Below are 16,969 nucleotides of genomic sequence, written 5' to 3'. Positions count from 1 at the left end.
AAGACTTTATCTCTGCAAACAACTCCTTGTGCGGTGAAAATCTATGCCCAGCCTGCAAGAAACAACGCACAGCCTGCATTACGGTGAAAAATTCACCACACGCCAAACTTGAATGACGCAGCCACACTTCCCGATGAGGAGATTGACGCAGCAGCAGCATTGCAACCGGAACTTCGACGCACGGCCCACTGGATCGATGCCAAGCCGACCTGGAACGATGCAGCCCAACTTCTTGAGAGGAATCAACGCAGCGTCTGCCGTGCGGCAGACATTTTCTACAGATCGCCCACCGGATTGATGCAGCTCCTGTGACTTTGTTCTGCAAGCGCCTGATTTCAACGCATCGTCCCTGGGGCGTCTGAAAACCCCGCAAGCCAAAGAGGATCCAAGTCCGCGTGCCGGAAATTGATGCAAAGCCTTCTCTGTGTGGAAAATGAACGATGCATCATCTGTGTGCGGCCAGAGAAATAGACGCACACCTCCCTGTTTTCCACGCATCTCCTCCTCTGTGGTCCCTTGCGGAGAATTTGAACCCAAACCAGGTACTTTGTGCTTGCAAGAGACATTTGTTGCTTTTTAAAGACTAAAGACACTTTATATAATTTTTACAGATATATTTCAACACATACTTATTGCATCTTGATAGTTTTGACCTGCATCTTACCACATCTAAACACTGTGTGGTGTATCTTTGTGGTGTTCTACTGTGTTATTGCATGATTTATTGCACAAATACTTTACACATTGCCTTCTAAGTTAAGCCTGACTGTTCAGTGCCAAGCTACCAGAGGGTGGGCACAGGATAATTTGGATTATGTGTGACTTACCCTGACTAAAGTGAGGGTCCTTGCTTGGATAGGGGGTAACCTGACTGCCAACCAAAGACCCTATTTCTAACAATAGCACTGTACATGATGAGGGTCCACATACATATGTAGTGTACGTACTAAGTGAGACGGATGAGTAGTAGAAGAGAAGGGGAAAGGGTAAGTTTACAAGTCTGATTGGTTACAGGGTTTACAGAGGGGAGAAGTGGACAGTAGAGAGTTCTTACACAGCGTGTAGATGGTATGCTGCTGAGTGGTTGGCAAAGGATACAATGGTAAACTTGATATAAGCAGGAAAGCAGGGATGAAGATGTGGTGAAAATGTTCTAAGCAAGGAATGGGAAGTGGAAAAACTCTCTTTCATATGATGATTATGTTATGTTATGGTATATTGTGTTATGTTATGTTCTGTTGAATTGTGTAGTGCAGCTAATAACCTAATACGGTATCCAGGCACTATACTGTGTGTTTAGTCATACAACTGAGGTTGGAATTAGTCGAAGAACCAGGTGATCAGCTTCCTTAAGATTTGGGAAGGAGGCCCTGATGTGTGGAGGGGGGCTGTTCCAGGTCCTGGATGCACTGTAGGAGAATGCTCAACCTCCCATTCAGCTTCTACAAATGAGGGGGTTGTGAGAGTGAGGCTGTATGTAGGTGCCTGGTGTTTGGAGGAAATGAAGGTAAAAGTTAAGGTGTGTTGGTCTGCTCCTGTGCAGTGCCTTGCCAAGCTGTTTGAAGCTCAACAGCAACAAATGCAGGTAATGGTGGTTGATAACAACCCATCACTCTGGGACCAGCATAGCTGGCCTTCCTCCTTGGGAACTCGGTCTGCCTCTTCAGCATTTATTGCATTGCACAGGCTACCCCTGCAACCTCCAGCAATCCATCAGTCCTTATCATCCACATAGAGCGCATAGATCAACTAGCCTGCACTAGTTTTAAATCCCTAGGGTGAAATAGCCCAGATATGGACGGTGCTCCTTTACCTTTATTGCCCTCAAGCTCTGGCACACCATGCCTCTCACCCTCAGATCAAAAACAAGCTTCTTATCTTTAGAAAACAACTGAAAGCCTACCTATTCATGTAGGACTCACTATCTGAACCTAACCTAGCCATGCTCTTAAGACATCCTCTTGAATTGAATTGAATCACTATCTGATCTGGCTCAATGAGCTTTGCCGACTATGCACATGTGGGTATAAGATCTATTGCAGAACAGTAACAATTCAGAGCCTTGGGGCAGATATCATTGAGAGAACAATAGGAAAGTTTCACAGCATAGTTTTGATATACTGTGCAGCAACATGGATTCTATATAGTCACACCGCAATTTCTTCACCTGAAGCGTTGTCCAAATTTCAGAAAGTAATAAGACAGTCTCTAAATATAAATATGTATACATAATAAAAAATGAGGGATAGTGAGAAGATAATCAATGCATTGAAATTGATACAGCAAAAAATACACAAGACAAGCATTACATTGTTGTCTTTGTTAATTTATATATAAGAGATTGTACATTTCCTAACACCTTTGATAAAGAAGGGAAACATTTGATTTTTTCTTCTTCCTTTGGGATTTCTTTAGATCCAGGACCGTCTGCCTCATCTGAAGGCCATTGTACAATATTGTGGTGAGCTTCAGATGAGGAAACCCAACCTGTACACGGTAAGAAACATTGCATACTGTATGTTCCTTGGCATTGCATACGTCATATTCCTTAGCTTGAGCTTCTGTAGGTTCTCAGCAGTATTGAGGAGATCGTTGATGAGATGAAGGGTGGAGGTTGCTGTTTCCTTTGAGGTTTTTTGAGAAAAACACATACTACTGCTCTCATACCATATTCTGTTATGTTCAGTGGCTTTAGGGCACATGCACATATTCTCCTTCATGTACCTTCCTCAAAGGGTAGGGCACGCCATAGTTTCATCTGGGCGTGCTGGAGGCATCCTTATTGTTCTAGTTTCTTCTTTTCTCTTTTTTTCCCCCTTTTTTGCCCACCTGTCCCTTAATTTAGTTAGACTACCTCAATTCTATATGCAACTAATCAATTCCTTAACATGTAGCTTCATCCCAAAAGTTCTCATGTTCGAAATTTCTAAGTCATATAGCTGAGCTCTGAAAAGTCTTGATTCTATAAAGGTCTACTTTATACTTATTGGCTGATTCTGTTAGTCTGTCATGTGCTTGTGCTGCATGGGTCAAAGGAAGAAGCTAATTTTTCTGATACTGATATCTACATACCTGACGTCAAGATTTCCCGTAATGAGCTCCTCTAACTCTACCCTAAATCTGGAAATATGTAGAGGACTCAAACTTGACTGGACCACAGGTTCATCCTCAACTACCCTAGTCCCACCACGAGGCATAACCACACAATACTCACAGTTTTACTGCTCAATTAAAAATAAGCACACATGAGAAAATGGTTGACATAATCAAGTAATCATTAATTCGTACCCTATATGCAAAACTCGATGATTAGCTGAGTTTCCATCTTCACAGGTAGATTTAATATGTTACCTTTGTCCTTCTAATACATTGATGTCTGAATACAGTGGGAGGAGTTTATGCACCTGGGAGAAGACATCTCTGATTTTAAACTGGATGATATCATCAGCAGCCTGAAGGTCAACCAGTGCTGCACTATAGTCTACACCTCCGGTACTACGGGTCCAGCAAAGGGGGCGATGCTGAGCCATGACAATGTGAGTACTTCTAATGCTCCTGCTCCACAGTCTGTACTGACAATGCATATGGTCTATCTAGAAGGAATAAAGTGGAAATGTACACATGATACAGAATCATCTACAACGTGCTCCTTATTATAAGGGAATTGCAAGTCACAGAGGAGGCATGTGGCCATATAGAGGTACAAAGCAAAATTCTGAGTCACTTTATAAAGGCCTTATACTACATGGTCACATCATCACCATTCCCATAAACTGCTTAAATCCTTGGTGTGTTACTCTTTCGTGTGAAAGAGATGAGATGTTTGCAAACATAAGAAATAAACGTCAGAAAAAAAAGATCGTGCTCGGAATGTGAAAGAACATTCAAATAGATTCTATCTTTTTGATAATTACCCACAGCCTGCAAAAAGTGAACATATTACCATAAATATCTACTTTCTGCTAATTCCCCTCATCTAGAAAAAACAGAGCAAATGAAAAGAGCATCTTTAATTTTCATTGTTTAAACTTCAGGTCTGATTGTGTTCCATGACTTCTGACATCAGAAATGAACTGCAATAAGTCATTACATTTTAGCAGCTACCTCATTTTATTTTTGCAGATAACTAGGGATTTCACATGTCACCCATAATATGGAAATTAAAGACAGACTTGTATACAGAAATTGCAAGATCCCACGTATTATAAATCGACATATTTTAGCTACCAAAGAGACGATATGGCAGAGTTACACCATTTTCATTTGGCATAAGTACATATCCTATCATAATACCTGAAGAACAGAACTATAGAATATATTCCACATTGTGGTAATAATTAGGCTTGTGGTCCCAAATAAATTCAATTTCCACATGAAATCATTTAGACATCTGTAGATAAATATCTATTAATTGCTCTTCATGCCTGTAAGCATGCTTGGTATGTTATTCTTAACACAGTCTGAGTGTACCTACGCGATTTAGGTGGGGTTAGCCAATAAAACACCCACACAGTGCGTCTCATACATGCTTTGGAAAATAAATACAATACAAAGCATTCACAAACTGCATTTTCTAGTACATTTAGTAGTTCTACAATATTACATACCACAAAATGCAATTTCTTGGAAGCTGGTTTATTAGTAGGAGCAGGTAGGTACCTACAGCTAGTAATAAGGTCACACTCACACATAAGGTCAAGTCAAGGTCTCAATAAATGAATCCTTGCTTAACCCTTCAGAGCTTGGCTCATGAGCAGTCAGGCTTAACTTAAGAGACAGGTGTGTAAAGCATGTAATATCACCAAAACAGTAAATAAGTAAGACACAACACAAATTAAATTGCAGCACCAATTTATAAACATAGGAAATATTTCTATGATTAAAATGACGCTAAAACAACAAGCATCCAATGTAGGGGATCAGAGATATGAATTTGTAAAGATTAAAAGTGAAACTAGGGCTTAGAAACAAATAGTGCTCAAAGGGTTTAAAAAGGTCAAGCTGGACTGGTCAATGCTTCCAGATGCCCATGTTACACTTTTACACTTGCTTTCAGAAGTGTTTCTTGATGCAGGAAAGTGGTCCACAGCACCAGTCTCTGGTCTGCCTCTTGAGATTTGGGACTACAGCTCCCACAATTCACATGGTCAATCCAAGTAAAATCAAGGGGACGCTTATCAACTGGATTTGTCCTTGTTGTTGATATTGCAGGTAGCCTTTCCAGCACTTTTTTTTACCTATTGTTAAACAGGGAGTCTACTCCTTATCCTTTAAGATAAGCAAAGTCCTTTTGTTTTGAAGACTTGTGAGTGCAGCAGGTGCAGACCTTTGCAGTCCTCTCTTGTGCAGTTCAAGGGTGCAGCAGGGCAGTCCTTCTTCTCCAGTTGTTTCTTTTGGTTCTTTAGAGGTCCGCAACACCATTCCAAGGTTCGAGAATCTCTGAGTTGCTCTTTGCAATGCTAGGACTACAATTCCCACAATGCAGTTGGCCAAATCCTGAAAGGTCCACTGAAGGCTGTACCGCTGGGCTCTACTGGCAGGAGTTGATGCAGGTGACTCTTGGTAGTTCATTTATACATGTTGCCTACTGGAAGTCCTCTCATAAATCCTTTAGAAGGCAGGCAAAGTCCTGTTTGCGAAGCCCAGGGCATGCAGCAGGTGCAGTCCTTGTGAGTGCAGTCCTTCCTGGTGCAGACCAGGGGTTCAACAGGACAGGCCTTCTTCTTCTTCTTCTTCTTCTTCTTCTTCTTCTTCTTCTTCTTCTTCTTCTTCTTCTTCTCCTTCTTCTTCTTCTTCTTCTTCTTCTTCTTCTTCTTCTTCTCCATAGGCAGGGATCTGAGTTGCTGAGTAGCTCTCCTATATTTATTCATGCTTCTATTCATGTTTCTGGGGTGACAAGCAGGAGGGCCCCCTTGACCAATGGGATGCAGGGTGGAACCCTCAGGTATGACAACACTGTTCTTTAAAATCCAAAATGAAGAAAATCTCTCCTGGAGCTTAAGGTCTGGCTAACCCAATCTACTGGTGTAGTTAACTTTCCCTAACACTCCCCTTCTAGCCCCTCAGGTAATTCAAGTGCTGTGGCTCCCATCTAGCTGGGGGTGCATAAAATAGGGTTGGTATAGTTTCTGTCCCAACTGCTTCTGGCTAACCTAATCTGCTGGTGTGGCTTGCTTTTCCTTACATTCCCCTTCTAGCCCCACAGCTAATTCAAGTGCTGTGGCTCCCATCTAGCTGGGGGTGCATAAAATATGGGTGGTCTAGTCTCTGTTCCAACTCCTTAAACTCCTGGAGCTTAAGGTCTGGCTCACCTAATCTACTGGTGGGGATAACGTTCCCTAACATTCCCCCTTCTAGCCCTCAGCTAATTCAATTGCTTTGGCTCCTATCTGGCTGGGGCTGCAGGAAATGGGGGAGGTATTGTTTCTATCCCAACTGTCTTTCTCCCTTTAAAGATCCATTTGGCCCCCAGCCCTACCTTCCTACTCTGGCATCTGCAGACCTCCTCCCACCGGATATCTCTCTTGTCTCAGGCCATGCTACTTCACACCTCGTTAAGACAGCTTGGGTCAGCCTCTTAAAGGCTGGCTATTCTGGAGAGGCTGCTAGAAGGCTGGATTTTGGCACAACAGAAAAGCATGTTCCATAACTTATTTTCTGTCATTTATAATAAATCCACCTTTGGCAAGTCGTTGGCTTCATTCTATCATTTTGACACTTTGAAGTAGCATTGAATCTCAGTCCTGTCAATAGTTAGACTTTGTTCAAGTTAATAAAGCCTCCCTGTGTTATCCTATGGCGCTAATGTACTACAATGGGGAAAACAAAATTGGCAGCTCTTTCAACATCTTTTATAATGTCCCTGCTTATAGTTACAAGGCACCCTACCCCTGGGGCCCCTAGAGGAAACTGTAGGGTTGACTTATATGTAAAGATGAGGTAGTTTAGGATTTTAAAAGTACCTTTAATTCCAAAGTCAAATTTGCATGTAATTTTAATTCAAAGGCAGCCCGCGGAGCAGGGCTGACTATTGAAACAACAGCAGCAGCCCCCCAGCAGTGCACACTAATGCCCTGTCACATGCTAGGGACTTACAGGTAGATTGCCAGTGCCAATTGTAAATACAAAATATACTACATAGAGGGTGAACCCAATTCCTTTCAACCAAAAATCTATTACTCCAAAATGCAAAAAACCATCCAGGTAGATTAGTGCTCTTATAAAATCAACTTGATATTTTTAGATATATATGTGGGGTCCTCACCCAAAGGCACGACCCATGGCTTGCTTCATCATCAGACCCCAAATCGTACACCTAGTATGTTTGAGTGGAATCTTCACGTTTGTAAGCAGAGCCATCAACAATGATGGGTGAAAGGGTTAAAATACCTCATAGATCCTACAGATTAACAACTGGGCTAGGTCTTGGGGAAGATCAAATATAGTGCAGTGCAGTGTGGCAAGATAATTGCTTCCCTCTCACTGAATAGGAAATTCAGACCACAGCAGAGCTATTATGCCAAAACAAGCTCACAAAATACCATCCAGTAGAAAGATTCTCCACAAAATGGATGTAGATGGCCTATTAACAATACAAGCCTCATGGGGAAATGCTGAATGGAAGCACCCTAGGTATATATATGGATGTGTTCCCTTAAGTAATGTGTGACTACGGGGACAGTCCCACTGCATTTATTATTATTATTGACCCCTCAGGGCAGAGGAACAGCTGACACGTGTCAACCTCTTGATGTTGAGAATCACTGTTTTTCCCAGTGACCTCACACAGCCAGGGCCCAGGTGGCAAAATGAATTATCATTTGTTCTTGCAATTAGAGCATGGTGCCTTCAAAAGAGGAGGGGTGGTGCAGTTGGGGTTTGGGGAGGGTCAAAGGCCAGTCCTTCACCAGTTTGGGACTGGATTGTAAATTCTTACAGTTTGACATGATCACCTGTGAATAACAGCCACAGAGAAGCTACCAATGCCCAAAGTTTCTACTTATTTGTCTGCCTTTTTTTAGGTCACATGGACGGCAAAAACATTTGGGAAGCATTTTGGTGTTCAAGAAAAAGAGGTTATTCTCAGCTACCTCCCGCTGAACCACGTGGGAGGACAACTCTATGACATCTGGCTGCCAATGTGCTTTGGAGGAACCACTTACTTTGCCAACCCAGGCGCTTTAAAGGTAATCTGTGTGACAAATATGTAAACAAATAATTCAGCATGAATTAGTGGATGGTCCGTTATGCTCATGCACTTGTTATACTGATTGCCATTGATCAACTTGGTATTTTAATTTTGGTGAATAACCTCAACATTAGCTTTGGAATCTGACATTGATATTTAGTTGAACGGAGCTTAAATAATTACCAGAATAAAAATAACTGCCCAGAGGCTCTGAGTGGTTACTGTTCTGCAATAGATCTTATACCCAAATGTGCATAGTCGGCAAGGCTCATTGTACAATACAGTATAACATTGAAAGAGCCAGATCAGATAGTGATTCAATTCAAGAGGATTTCTTAAGAGCCTGGCTAACCAATGGTAGGTTAGGTTCAGATAGTGAGTCCTAAACAAATAGGTAGGCTTTCAGTTGTTTTCTAAGGATAAGAAGGTTGTTATTTGATCTGAGGATGAGAGGCAAAATGTTCCAGAGCTTGGGGGTCAATAAAGGCAAAGGAGCACCGTCCACAATTGGGCTATTTCACCCTAGGGATTCAAAACTAGTGCAGGCTGGTTGATCTATGCGCTCTGATTAGATGATAAGGACCGATGAATTGCTGGAGGATTCAGGTGCCCATCTTGTATTTAGCACAGTGGGTCATGCACAATACTTTGAACTGAATCCTCTTGCTAATGGGTAGCCAGTGCAAGGCAGTAAATGCTGAAGAGGCAGACTGAGTCTTGGGAGTTACTTGCAGTTTTTTAATGTCTGAAAGTTGACTCTCAAAATAGAGGGAGTTCCCATAGTAAAGGCAAGATACAATTCAGCACCAGGCAGCACGAAGTAGCCATTTAAGTATCTTTGTAAGTGCTTGCAGTAGTCCAAAGCAGCTGGAGAACAGCTTCCTGCCTTTGGCACCCATAGTAGTTCTACTGTCAAGTATATTTCCCTGGCTTTTTACTTCTGCCTTGGGAGATGGACGGTCGCCCAAGGGGGAAGGCCAGCTAAGCTGGTCCCAGAGTGATGGCTTGTTATTAACCACCATTACCTGCATTTGTTGCTGTTGAGCTTCAAACAGCTCGTAGCCATCCAGTTAGCAACTTTCTGAAAGCATATATTACGTTTCTGTGGGACCAGTGCTGTATTTGGAGTCAATGAAACAATGACCTGCGTGCCATCAGCATAGGACACCATAGGAAAATTCAAGGAAGGAGATTATATTTGCTACAGGACAGACCAATAGATTAAACAGTGTCAGGCTCGATGAAGAGCCTTGAGGAACGCTGCATTTCAAGTGATGCGTGGTTGAGAGGAATGAACCTTCACTGACTTGGAAGCATCTAGGAAGCAGAAAACCATTTTAGTGTCAGTCCCTTGATTCCTGCATCTTCCAAGCTCTGGGGTAGGACTGGATATGAGACAGTATTGAAGGCTGCACCTAAATTGAGGCTGCACCTCCTTCCAGGCGTGTTGCAATCTGCAACCCTGGTTCCCACACATTAGCCCAGTGGGAAAGTTGTAATTGGGCCTATGGGGAGACCGTCAGCTTGATGACGGTCTCCTCACCACAGGTCTGGCGGTTGGGTTTTCTGACTGTCAAACTTGTAATTAGGCCCTTAATCTTTTAATGACTGACACTGCAGGGGCCAGCCAAACCAGCAGGAATGGGTAAGGGCAGAACAATCCTTTACTTGATGTTAGTGGGTTTAGGATTTCAATGTAGGTTAACAACACACTTACAGAATTTGGGAGAAACTATGCAATGATCTGGAGCACATTAATAGGAACAGTTCATAATGTTCTGGTTATAACACCTTAATGTTTTGGAGTAATATGTACAGGTAAGATCCAAAGTTGCGTTAGTCCTTCCAAAGTTGATTTTACCAATAATTGCACCTGGTATTTTCTGGGTACAGGAAACTACAAAGTTCTGAGTGTTGATAATCCTTTACTACTGCTCTAGAAAACCTATTGTACAACCTTGTCAAACCCACAGAGCGGTGAGTTGGTGGAACATGGGGGCGGATAATCAAATCCGTGTACTGCTGCAGATTAACCGACACCTGTTTTCAAGCCTTGACATCATCTTTCTAAAAAATGTAAACTCCCATTTTGAGTTTGAGTGTTTGCTGATATAGTAGGGAAATTACTGGTATAATAAAACTGAAAATCTGTGCTATCATTTTGTATAAGAATTTATTGATAGCAATCCTAGCCACCAGTCACAGCAATGCATTTTACGCAGCCAATAAAGTTGAAAATTGACCAAATATGTTCAATTATACTCACTGTGCTTCCAGCAACATCTACATTTTTCTTGTCATCACAGGGCTCCATGATTCATAACCTGAAGGAAGTTCGGCCCACCATATTCCTTGGGGTGCCACGGATTTGGGAGAAGATCCAGGAAGCAGCAGAGGTCCTGGCTAGCTGCAGCAGTGTGAATGAGTATATTACCACCAATATCTGTTGCCTGTGTCCTGGGCTGTGTGTACTACTGCACTTGAATTGGGTATCCTAGAGCTTGATGCAACACCACACACTTTTAAACCACAAACAAGTCCACTAAATGTACAATCTGAATCACTAAGAGGAGTGACTTAGGTGTGGGGGAACCTGCACCTCTTTGGCCATGCACAGCGAAGGTTGCCCACAAGACCTGGCCTGCAGCCAGACCCTGCAACCAACCCCCCTAACCACCCAACCCCAGTCTGTGCACTCTCTAGGTGTGAGAATAGGTGTGAGGGGGTGTATCAGGGGTGAGAGTGGCTGCGAGAGTGTCTGTCGGTGTGACAGTGCATACATCAGTGTTTTAGTGGGTACATCAGTGTGTGCACAGGTCTGTGAGTGGGTGCATGAGGGTGTCAGTGGGTCTGTGACTGGGTGTGTGAGAGTCTGAGTGGGTCTGGAAGTAGGTGCGTGAGGGTCTGACTGGAGCTCTGAGTGGGTGCAGATGTGCCTGAGTGGGAGAAAGAGATTGAGAGTGAGAGAGAGAGAGAGAGAGAGAGAGAGAGAGAGAGAGAGAGAGAGAGAGAGGGAGAGAGAAAGGGAGTGAAAGAGATAGAGAGTTTTTTTAGGCTGTGATGTATTATTTGCTTAGAATGAGATATTTCTGCACAATTTGAAATGAAAATTGTGGTTGTCATTTAAAAAGAGTAAGATTACCTTTCAGTACGAGCCTTAAACATTTGACTTAAAACAAAAATAAATGAAGGAGGGAAATGACCAGGCATACACAGTGACTTGAACTCTCAAAGCTTAGTGTGAATGTCTGTGATCTTCACATTTGAGCAATTCATTTTTCTTAAATACATTTTTAAGCCCTTTATGGGCTATCTTGAACTTCATGGGGGAGCCTTAAGCCTCCCCCACTGTCCCATAGGTCCAGCAACCAAGGACCTGCTTTAAGTATTAGCTCTGTTGTTGCTAGAGCAATGCTTTCATCTCTGTTCCCTGCACACATATCTGCATGCAGGGATCAGAGATGAAAACTCGGCTTTATGACAGTGAGACACGTTTGACAGGTCTCACTGTCAGAAAGCGGAGTGTTTGCTGTGACCCAGGAATGGGCCCCCCGGGACATAGCAGATGCCAGCTCTAAGGGGTGGCAGTCCTCAGGGCCTTCGGTGGCTCCTTGAGGGGGGCCGCAAATCCTCCCACCAACAACAAGAGCCCCGGGGAGGTGGTGGTCAAGGGGGCTAAGGAGGTCCGAAACAGACCACATATGATTATTTTTAATATAGCCCCAGAGAGTTTGTTGTCCTCAGGGCTGTGTGGGGCAGGGAGGGTCACGTGGCCCCCCATATCCAAATAATTTGAAGCCCCAGTGAGGTGGAGGCCCCCAGGGCTGTGGGGGAGGCCAATAACACTTTTTAAACTCTTCAATCAATCATAGCATTTGGAAACTGCAGCACTATCACCCCTAAGGCCACATCTCGAGTCTCCTTGTAAAGTCTACCAGGGACCAACCTGTTCAGAGGTGGAGGGGCAGGCCGTTCCAGGCCTTGGCTGCTTTGTAGGAGAAGGAGCAGCCTCCACTGCAGCTTTGATGGATGCAGGGTGTGTGTGGAGGTTTAGCAAGGCGGAGCATAGTTGTCTTGCTGGGAGGTAGAAGCTCAGTCAATGGCTGATGTAGGAAGGCCCTAGGTTGTGTAAAGCATGTATGCGAGTGTGAGGATTTTGAATTAGCATCTCTTCTGGACAGGGAGCCAGTGGAGGTTCCTGAGGTGAGGGGTGATGCTTGAGTGCTTGGGGAGTTTGGGGATGAGACTGGCTGAGGTGTTCTGTAGAGTCTGGTGTCATTTAAGTAGCTTGGAGGACACTCAGGCATGAAGAGCTTTGCCACAGTCAAGGCAGCTGGTAACCAGGGTGTGCATGACTGTCTTTCTAGTGTCAGTAGGGGTCCATTTGAAGATTCCGTGAAGCATACGGAAGATGTAGAAGCAGAAGGAAGTGACTGAGTGTACTTGTTGATTTATGAATAGCTGGCAGTCGAGGATGATGCCAAGGTTTTGTGTGTGGTCTGATGTAGGGGGCATTGGTCCAAGTTCTGTTGGCCAGTAGCTGTGGTCCCATATGGAGTTGTTCGTCCCAAAGATCCATGTTGCTGTGTTGTGAAAGTTGACTTTGGCACTGTGGGGGTCTTCAGGAAAGAGACAACCAACTTAAGGATGTTTTGTTCAATGCCTATGTTGTGGAGTCTGTTGAGGAGTGTGTGGGGGGGAACTGTATCAAACACTGCAAAGAGGTCCAGAAGGATCAGAGCTGCTGACTCTCCTCAGTTGAGGATAGTCCTGATGATGTCCATGGCAGCAATAAGTGCAATCTCTATGCTGTGGTTGGCCCAGAATCCTGATTGCGAGGTGTTGAGAAGGTGGTTTCGGTCGAGATAGTCGGTGAGCTGTTGGTTGATGGCTTTTTCAAGCACTTTAGCCAGGAAGGGGAGCAGGGAGATAAGTCTGTAGGTTTTGAAGTCATTGGGGTCAGCAGACGGTTTCTTTAGGAGGGATCTGACCTCTGCATGTTCCACTTTTCTGTAAAGGTTGCCATGGAGAAGGAGGTGTTAAGCATGCGGGTTAGTTCCACGCTAATAATGTTGGCTCCGAGGTTGAAAAGCCAGGGGAGGCAGGGGTCGGTGGGTGCACTGAAGTGGAAAGATGACATGATGGGTGTGGTGGTCTGTGTGGTATTACGGGACCAGGAGGTTATTGTGTGGCTGGTATTGGCTGCTTGAGAGATATTGTCTAGGCTGGATGTGGAGGATTGAGGGATGTATTTGCTGTAAATAGTGGTGATCTTGCTGTGAAAGTAATCTGAGACGGTATTTGCAGAGTTCCTGGAATGGGTGGATGGTGGTCTCTGTGGCTATCAGGTTAGATAATTCTTTGATAATTCTGAAGAGTTCTTTCATGTGGTTGGCTTCAGTGTTGCTGCTCTTTTTTCTGCCTTGATGTGGTGGTGGTAAATGTTGAAGACTGACATATAGGCGGCTCTGTTTGAGGGGTCCTTGCTCATGTGCCATTGTTTTTTGAGTCGGTAGTAGTCCCATTTGTAGTTTCTGAGCTCCAAAGCATACCATCTTGCTGGCTTAAAGGTGTTGTTGGTTTTAGCTGGTTTCAGCGGGGCTACTGTCAGTGGATTTGCTGATCCAGGAGGTGAAGTTTTAAATGCCATTGTTGAGGTCGAGGTCTTCTGTGGGCTTCGGTTGTGCGGTTCCTATGGCCTATGCACATAAGGTCTCAGTTACCTTGTCCCACCTTCAGTGGAGGGGTGCTGAGGTGCTTGGAGGTGGTGTACTGGGAATTAGAGATGGTAAAGTGGATAATGTGGTTGGTCCAGGTGACTTCAGTCACTTGTGTGAAATTAATTATGTAACTAGAAGTGAAGATAGCACCAAGCGTGTGTCTGGCTTTGTGCGTGGGCTTGGTGACCAGTTGGGTGAGGCCGATGTTGCTGAGGTTCTCTATGAGGGAAGTGGAGTTGGTGTTGTTAATGTGGAAATTGAGATTGCTGAGTATGACATAGTGGAGGGAGTAGATGGCGAGGGGGGTGATGGCATCGCAGAAGGCTGAGCATGGTCCTGGGGGTCTTTATGTGAGGGTCTGTAAGCAAGGATGCCTCACATCGTGGGTGTTCGCATCAGTCTGGAGTTGGAAGTGGAGGTGCTCCATGAGGGGCATTGGGTTGTCATCAGTAATGGTGCTTTGGATGGTTTCTTTGAAGATGATGGCAATGCCCCAGCCATGTTTGTTGGTGCAGTCTTGGCGTATCATCTTGTAGCCGTCATTTGTGGCTGTGGCGATGTCGGGGTTTGAGGAGGATGTTAGCCTTGTTTCAGTGATGAAGGTAATGTCCGGGTCACGTGTGGTGATGGTGTCCAGGATTTCTGTGGCATGTTTGCATAAGGAGCGGGCGTTTAGCAGGATGACCTGTAGTGGTGCTTGGTTTCTTGTAGTCTTCTGTGTGGGTGCAGTGCAGGCATCAGTGTGCTCAGGCGGGCCTGGATTGCAGAAGAAACTGCAGTGCAGGTAGGTGAAGGTCCCTTTGGTTGATCTATGGGATATCCAATTTTCAGGGCTTGGCGCTCCTTGGTGGTGGAGTGGTGAGGGGTGGAAGGCAGAGGTCATGGCACTGGGTGCTGTTCAGGTGCAGAGAGGGATATATGGGCTTGCCTTTGGTGCCCCAGCAGCGCGCCTGCTGAGCGGTTCTGCTGCACACCCATGCTACGGCCACCATTATATGTTGTTGGAGTGGCTGGGTGGGAGGCAGGAAAGCGGGAGAGTGGGAGCGGCAGTGGCATGAAGGAGGCATCGGCAGGGGTGTCAGCAGATGCAATCAGACTCAGGAATGCAGGCAGAGCTGTCGCAATCAGGTGCATGACTGTGGGCAGAGCTGTTGCAATCAGGAATGCAGGCGGAGCTGTCACAATCAGGCTTAGGAATGTGGGTGGAGTAGTCACAATCAGGCTCAGGAATGAGGGCGGAGGTGTCAGGGGCAGGCAGGAGGGCCGTGGAGCATCTGGGAAACTGTGACTGGTCCGCTTCTGTTCCCTTATTATCCTATTCAATCGAACTAACAGACTCACATGTCCACCGCTTAAATAACTAATTTTTCCCTATACTAATCCACCACTAATCCTTTTGGGTTCCAGAGTAGCGTGCTACTCACTGAAACACTCTTTGATACCTCATCAGGGGTAGTAAGTGCTATCTGAATAGAATTCCAATGCAATATTAAGTTTTTTATATAGCGCGGGCATAACAAGAAAGAACATAAAGCATAAACTATGAGTTCAAGCATGATGTGTCATGTTGTAATAGAGTTATTATTAAGAGTCCACAGTTCTCATATGAAGCTCTGAGACAGATTGTCCATGCTGGATTTCTGACACTGCTGTGAGTCAGTTTAAATACAGGTACGCGGAGAAGCAGTGTTTGTGAGCAAATTCTGCTGGGATGGTTGGGCTTCTGCCCTGTATTGGTATGACTGTCCCTAGGGGACAGACTTCAATTGCGGTACCCTAGGGGACAGACTAAGACTTTGAGAAGAATCTGTTAATTAAGATCTTTTTCAAGACATTAGTAAAATTGGATCACACCTAATTGGAATATTTAATTTACTTTTAAGTCCATACTATATCATATACCAAGGCAATGTAAATTAAATGGTACTATTGGGCCTGCAGCACCAATGGTGCGACCCACATAAGTAGCCCCTTAAAACATGTCCCAGGTCTGCCATTACATCCTGAATGCAGTTTTAATCTGCCAATTCAATATAACCCCATTGCAAAGACTGAAACTCCACTTTTATTGCACATAAGCCACCCCTAGGGTATGCCCTATGTAGCCCATAGGGCAGTGTGGATTGTAATTAAAAGGTTGGACATGTACTGTTAAGGTTTACATGTCCTGGTAGTGTAAAACGCCTACATATGTGTTTCACTACTATTAGGCCTACCTGTATCTTTGGATGACATTTGGTTGCCTTATTACATTTAATAAGTGCTAACCTTTGAATGGAAAACAGCTATATAATTTATGATTAATGGTTAGAAATTTAAATTTAAAACCCTATTTAATGGTAAAATCTGATTTTAAGTTAGACTTTTCTAAATGCCAATTTTAGCCTGTTGCTGTGTCACATGTCTGAATGTAGTTGGCAGTTGGATTTTGTTTATTCCCCCCAAACAGCCACACAATAGAGGCATTAGGTGTGCCTGGATGGGGCTGCACTGGCAGTATGGAGGTAGGGCAGATATGGGCACAGACCCACTTACAATTGCATAGGCTGTGTTCTGCCATCACACAAAGGGCTTGTCACCACTACAGTGTTTACACAGCCAGCTTGGAGCCAGGGCAGGAGGGTCAGGAACCATCAAGCACTTCAAAGTGACTTCTCTAGAACCTTCTCCTACTGCACAAGGTATACAAATAGAATTATCAGACCCACTCTCTACTCTACTGTAGGAAAGTACCATCTTGCCTGGCATGTTACCCCCATTTTTCACTGTATATATGTTGTTTTAGTTGTATGTGTCACTGGGACCCTGTCAGCCAGGGCCCCAGTGCTCATAAGTGTGCCTGAATGTGTTACCTGTGTAGTGACTAACTGTCTCACTGAGGCTCTGCTAATCAGAACCTCAGTGGTTATGCTCTCTCATTTCTTTCAAATTGTCACTAACAGGCTAGTGACCAATTTTACCAATTTACATTGGCTTACTGGAACACCCTTATAATTCCCTAGTATATGGTACTGAGGTACCCAGGGTATTGGGGTTCCAGGAGGTCCCTATGGGCTGCAGC

At 44.4% G+C, this 16,969-nt stretch overlaps 1 protein-coding gene across 1 annotated transcript in view; it reads left to right on the top strand.

Moving 5' to 3' along the window:
• Positions 1–16,969, top strand: part of LOC138251470 (long-chain-fatty-acid--CoA ligase ACSBG2-like) — a 174,909-nt gene that overhangs the window by 122,775 nt on the left and 35,165 nt on the right. Inside the window, exons 5-8 of the mRNA XM_069205652.1 lie at positions 2,416–2,496; positions 3,387–3,536; positions 8,022–8,186; positions 10,495–10,613. Coding sequence (XP_069061753.1) covers positions 2,416–2,496; positions 3,387–3,536; positions 8,022–8,186; positions 10,495–10,613 — 515 coding nt within the window. The remainder of the gene's footprint in view (positions 1–2,415; positions 2,497–3,386; positions 3,537–8,021; positions 8,187–10,494; positions 10,614–16,969) is intronic.

Source organism: Pleurodeles waltl, chromosome 1_2 (genome assembly GCF_031143425.1).
Source record: "Pleurodeles waltl isolate 20211129_DDA chromosome 1_2, aPleWal1.hap1.20221129, whole genome shotgun sequence".
NCBI classification, from domain to species: Eukaryota; Metazoa; Chordata; class Amphibia; order Caudata; family Salamandridae; genus Pleurodeles; species Pleurodeles waltl.
Note: the sequence above shows the minus strand (reverse complement) of the source record. Positions and strands in the feature narration are given on the sequence as shown.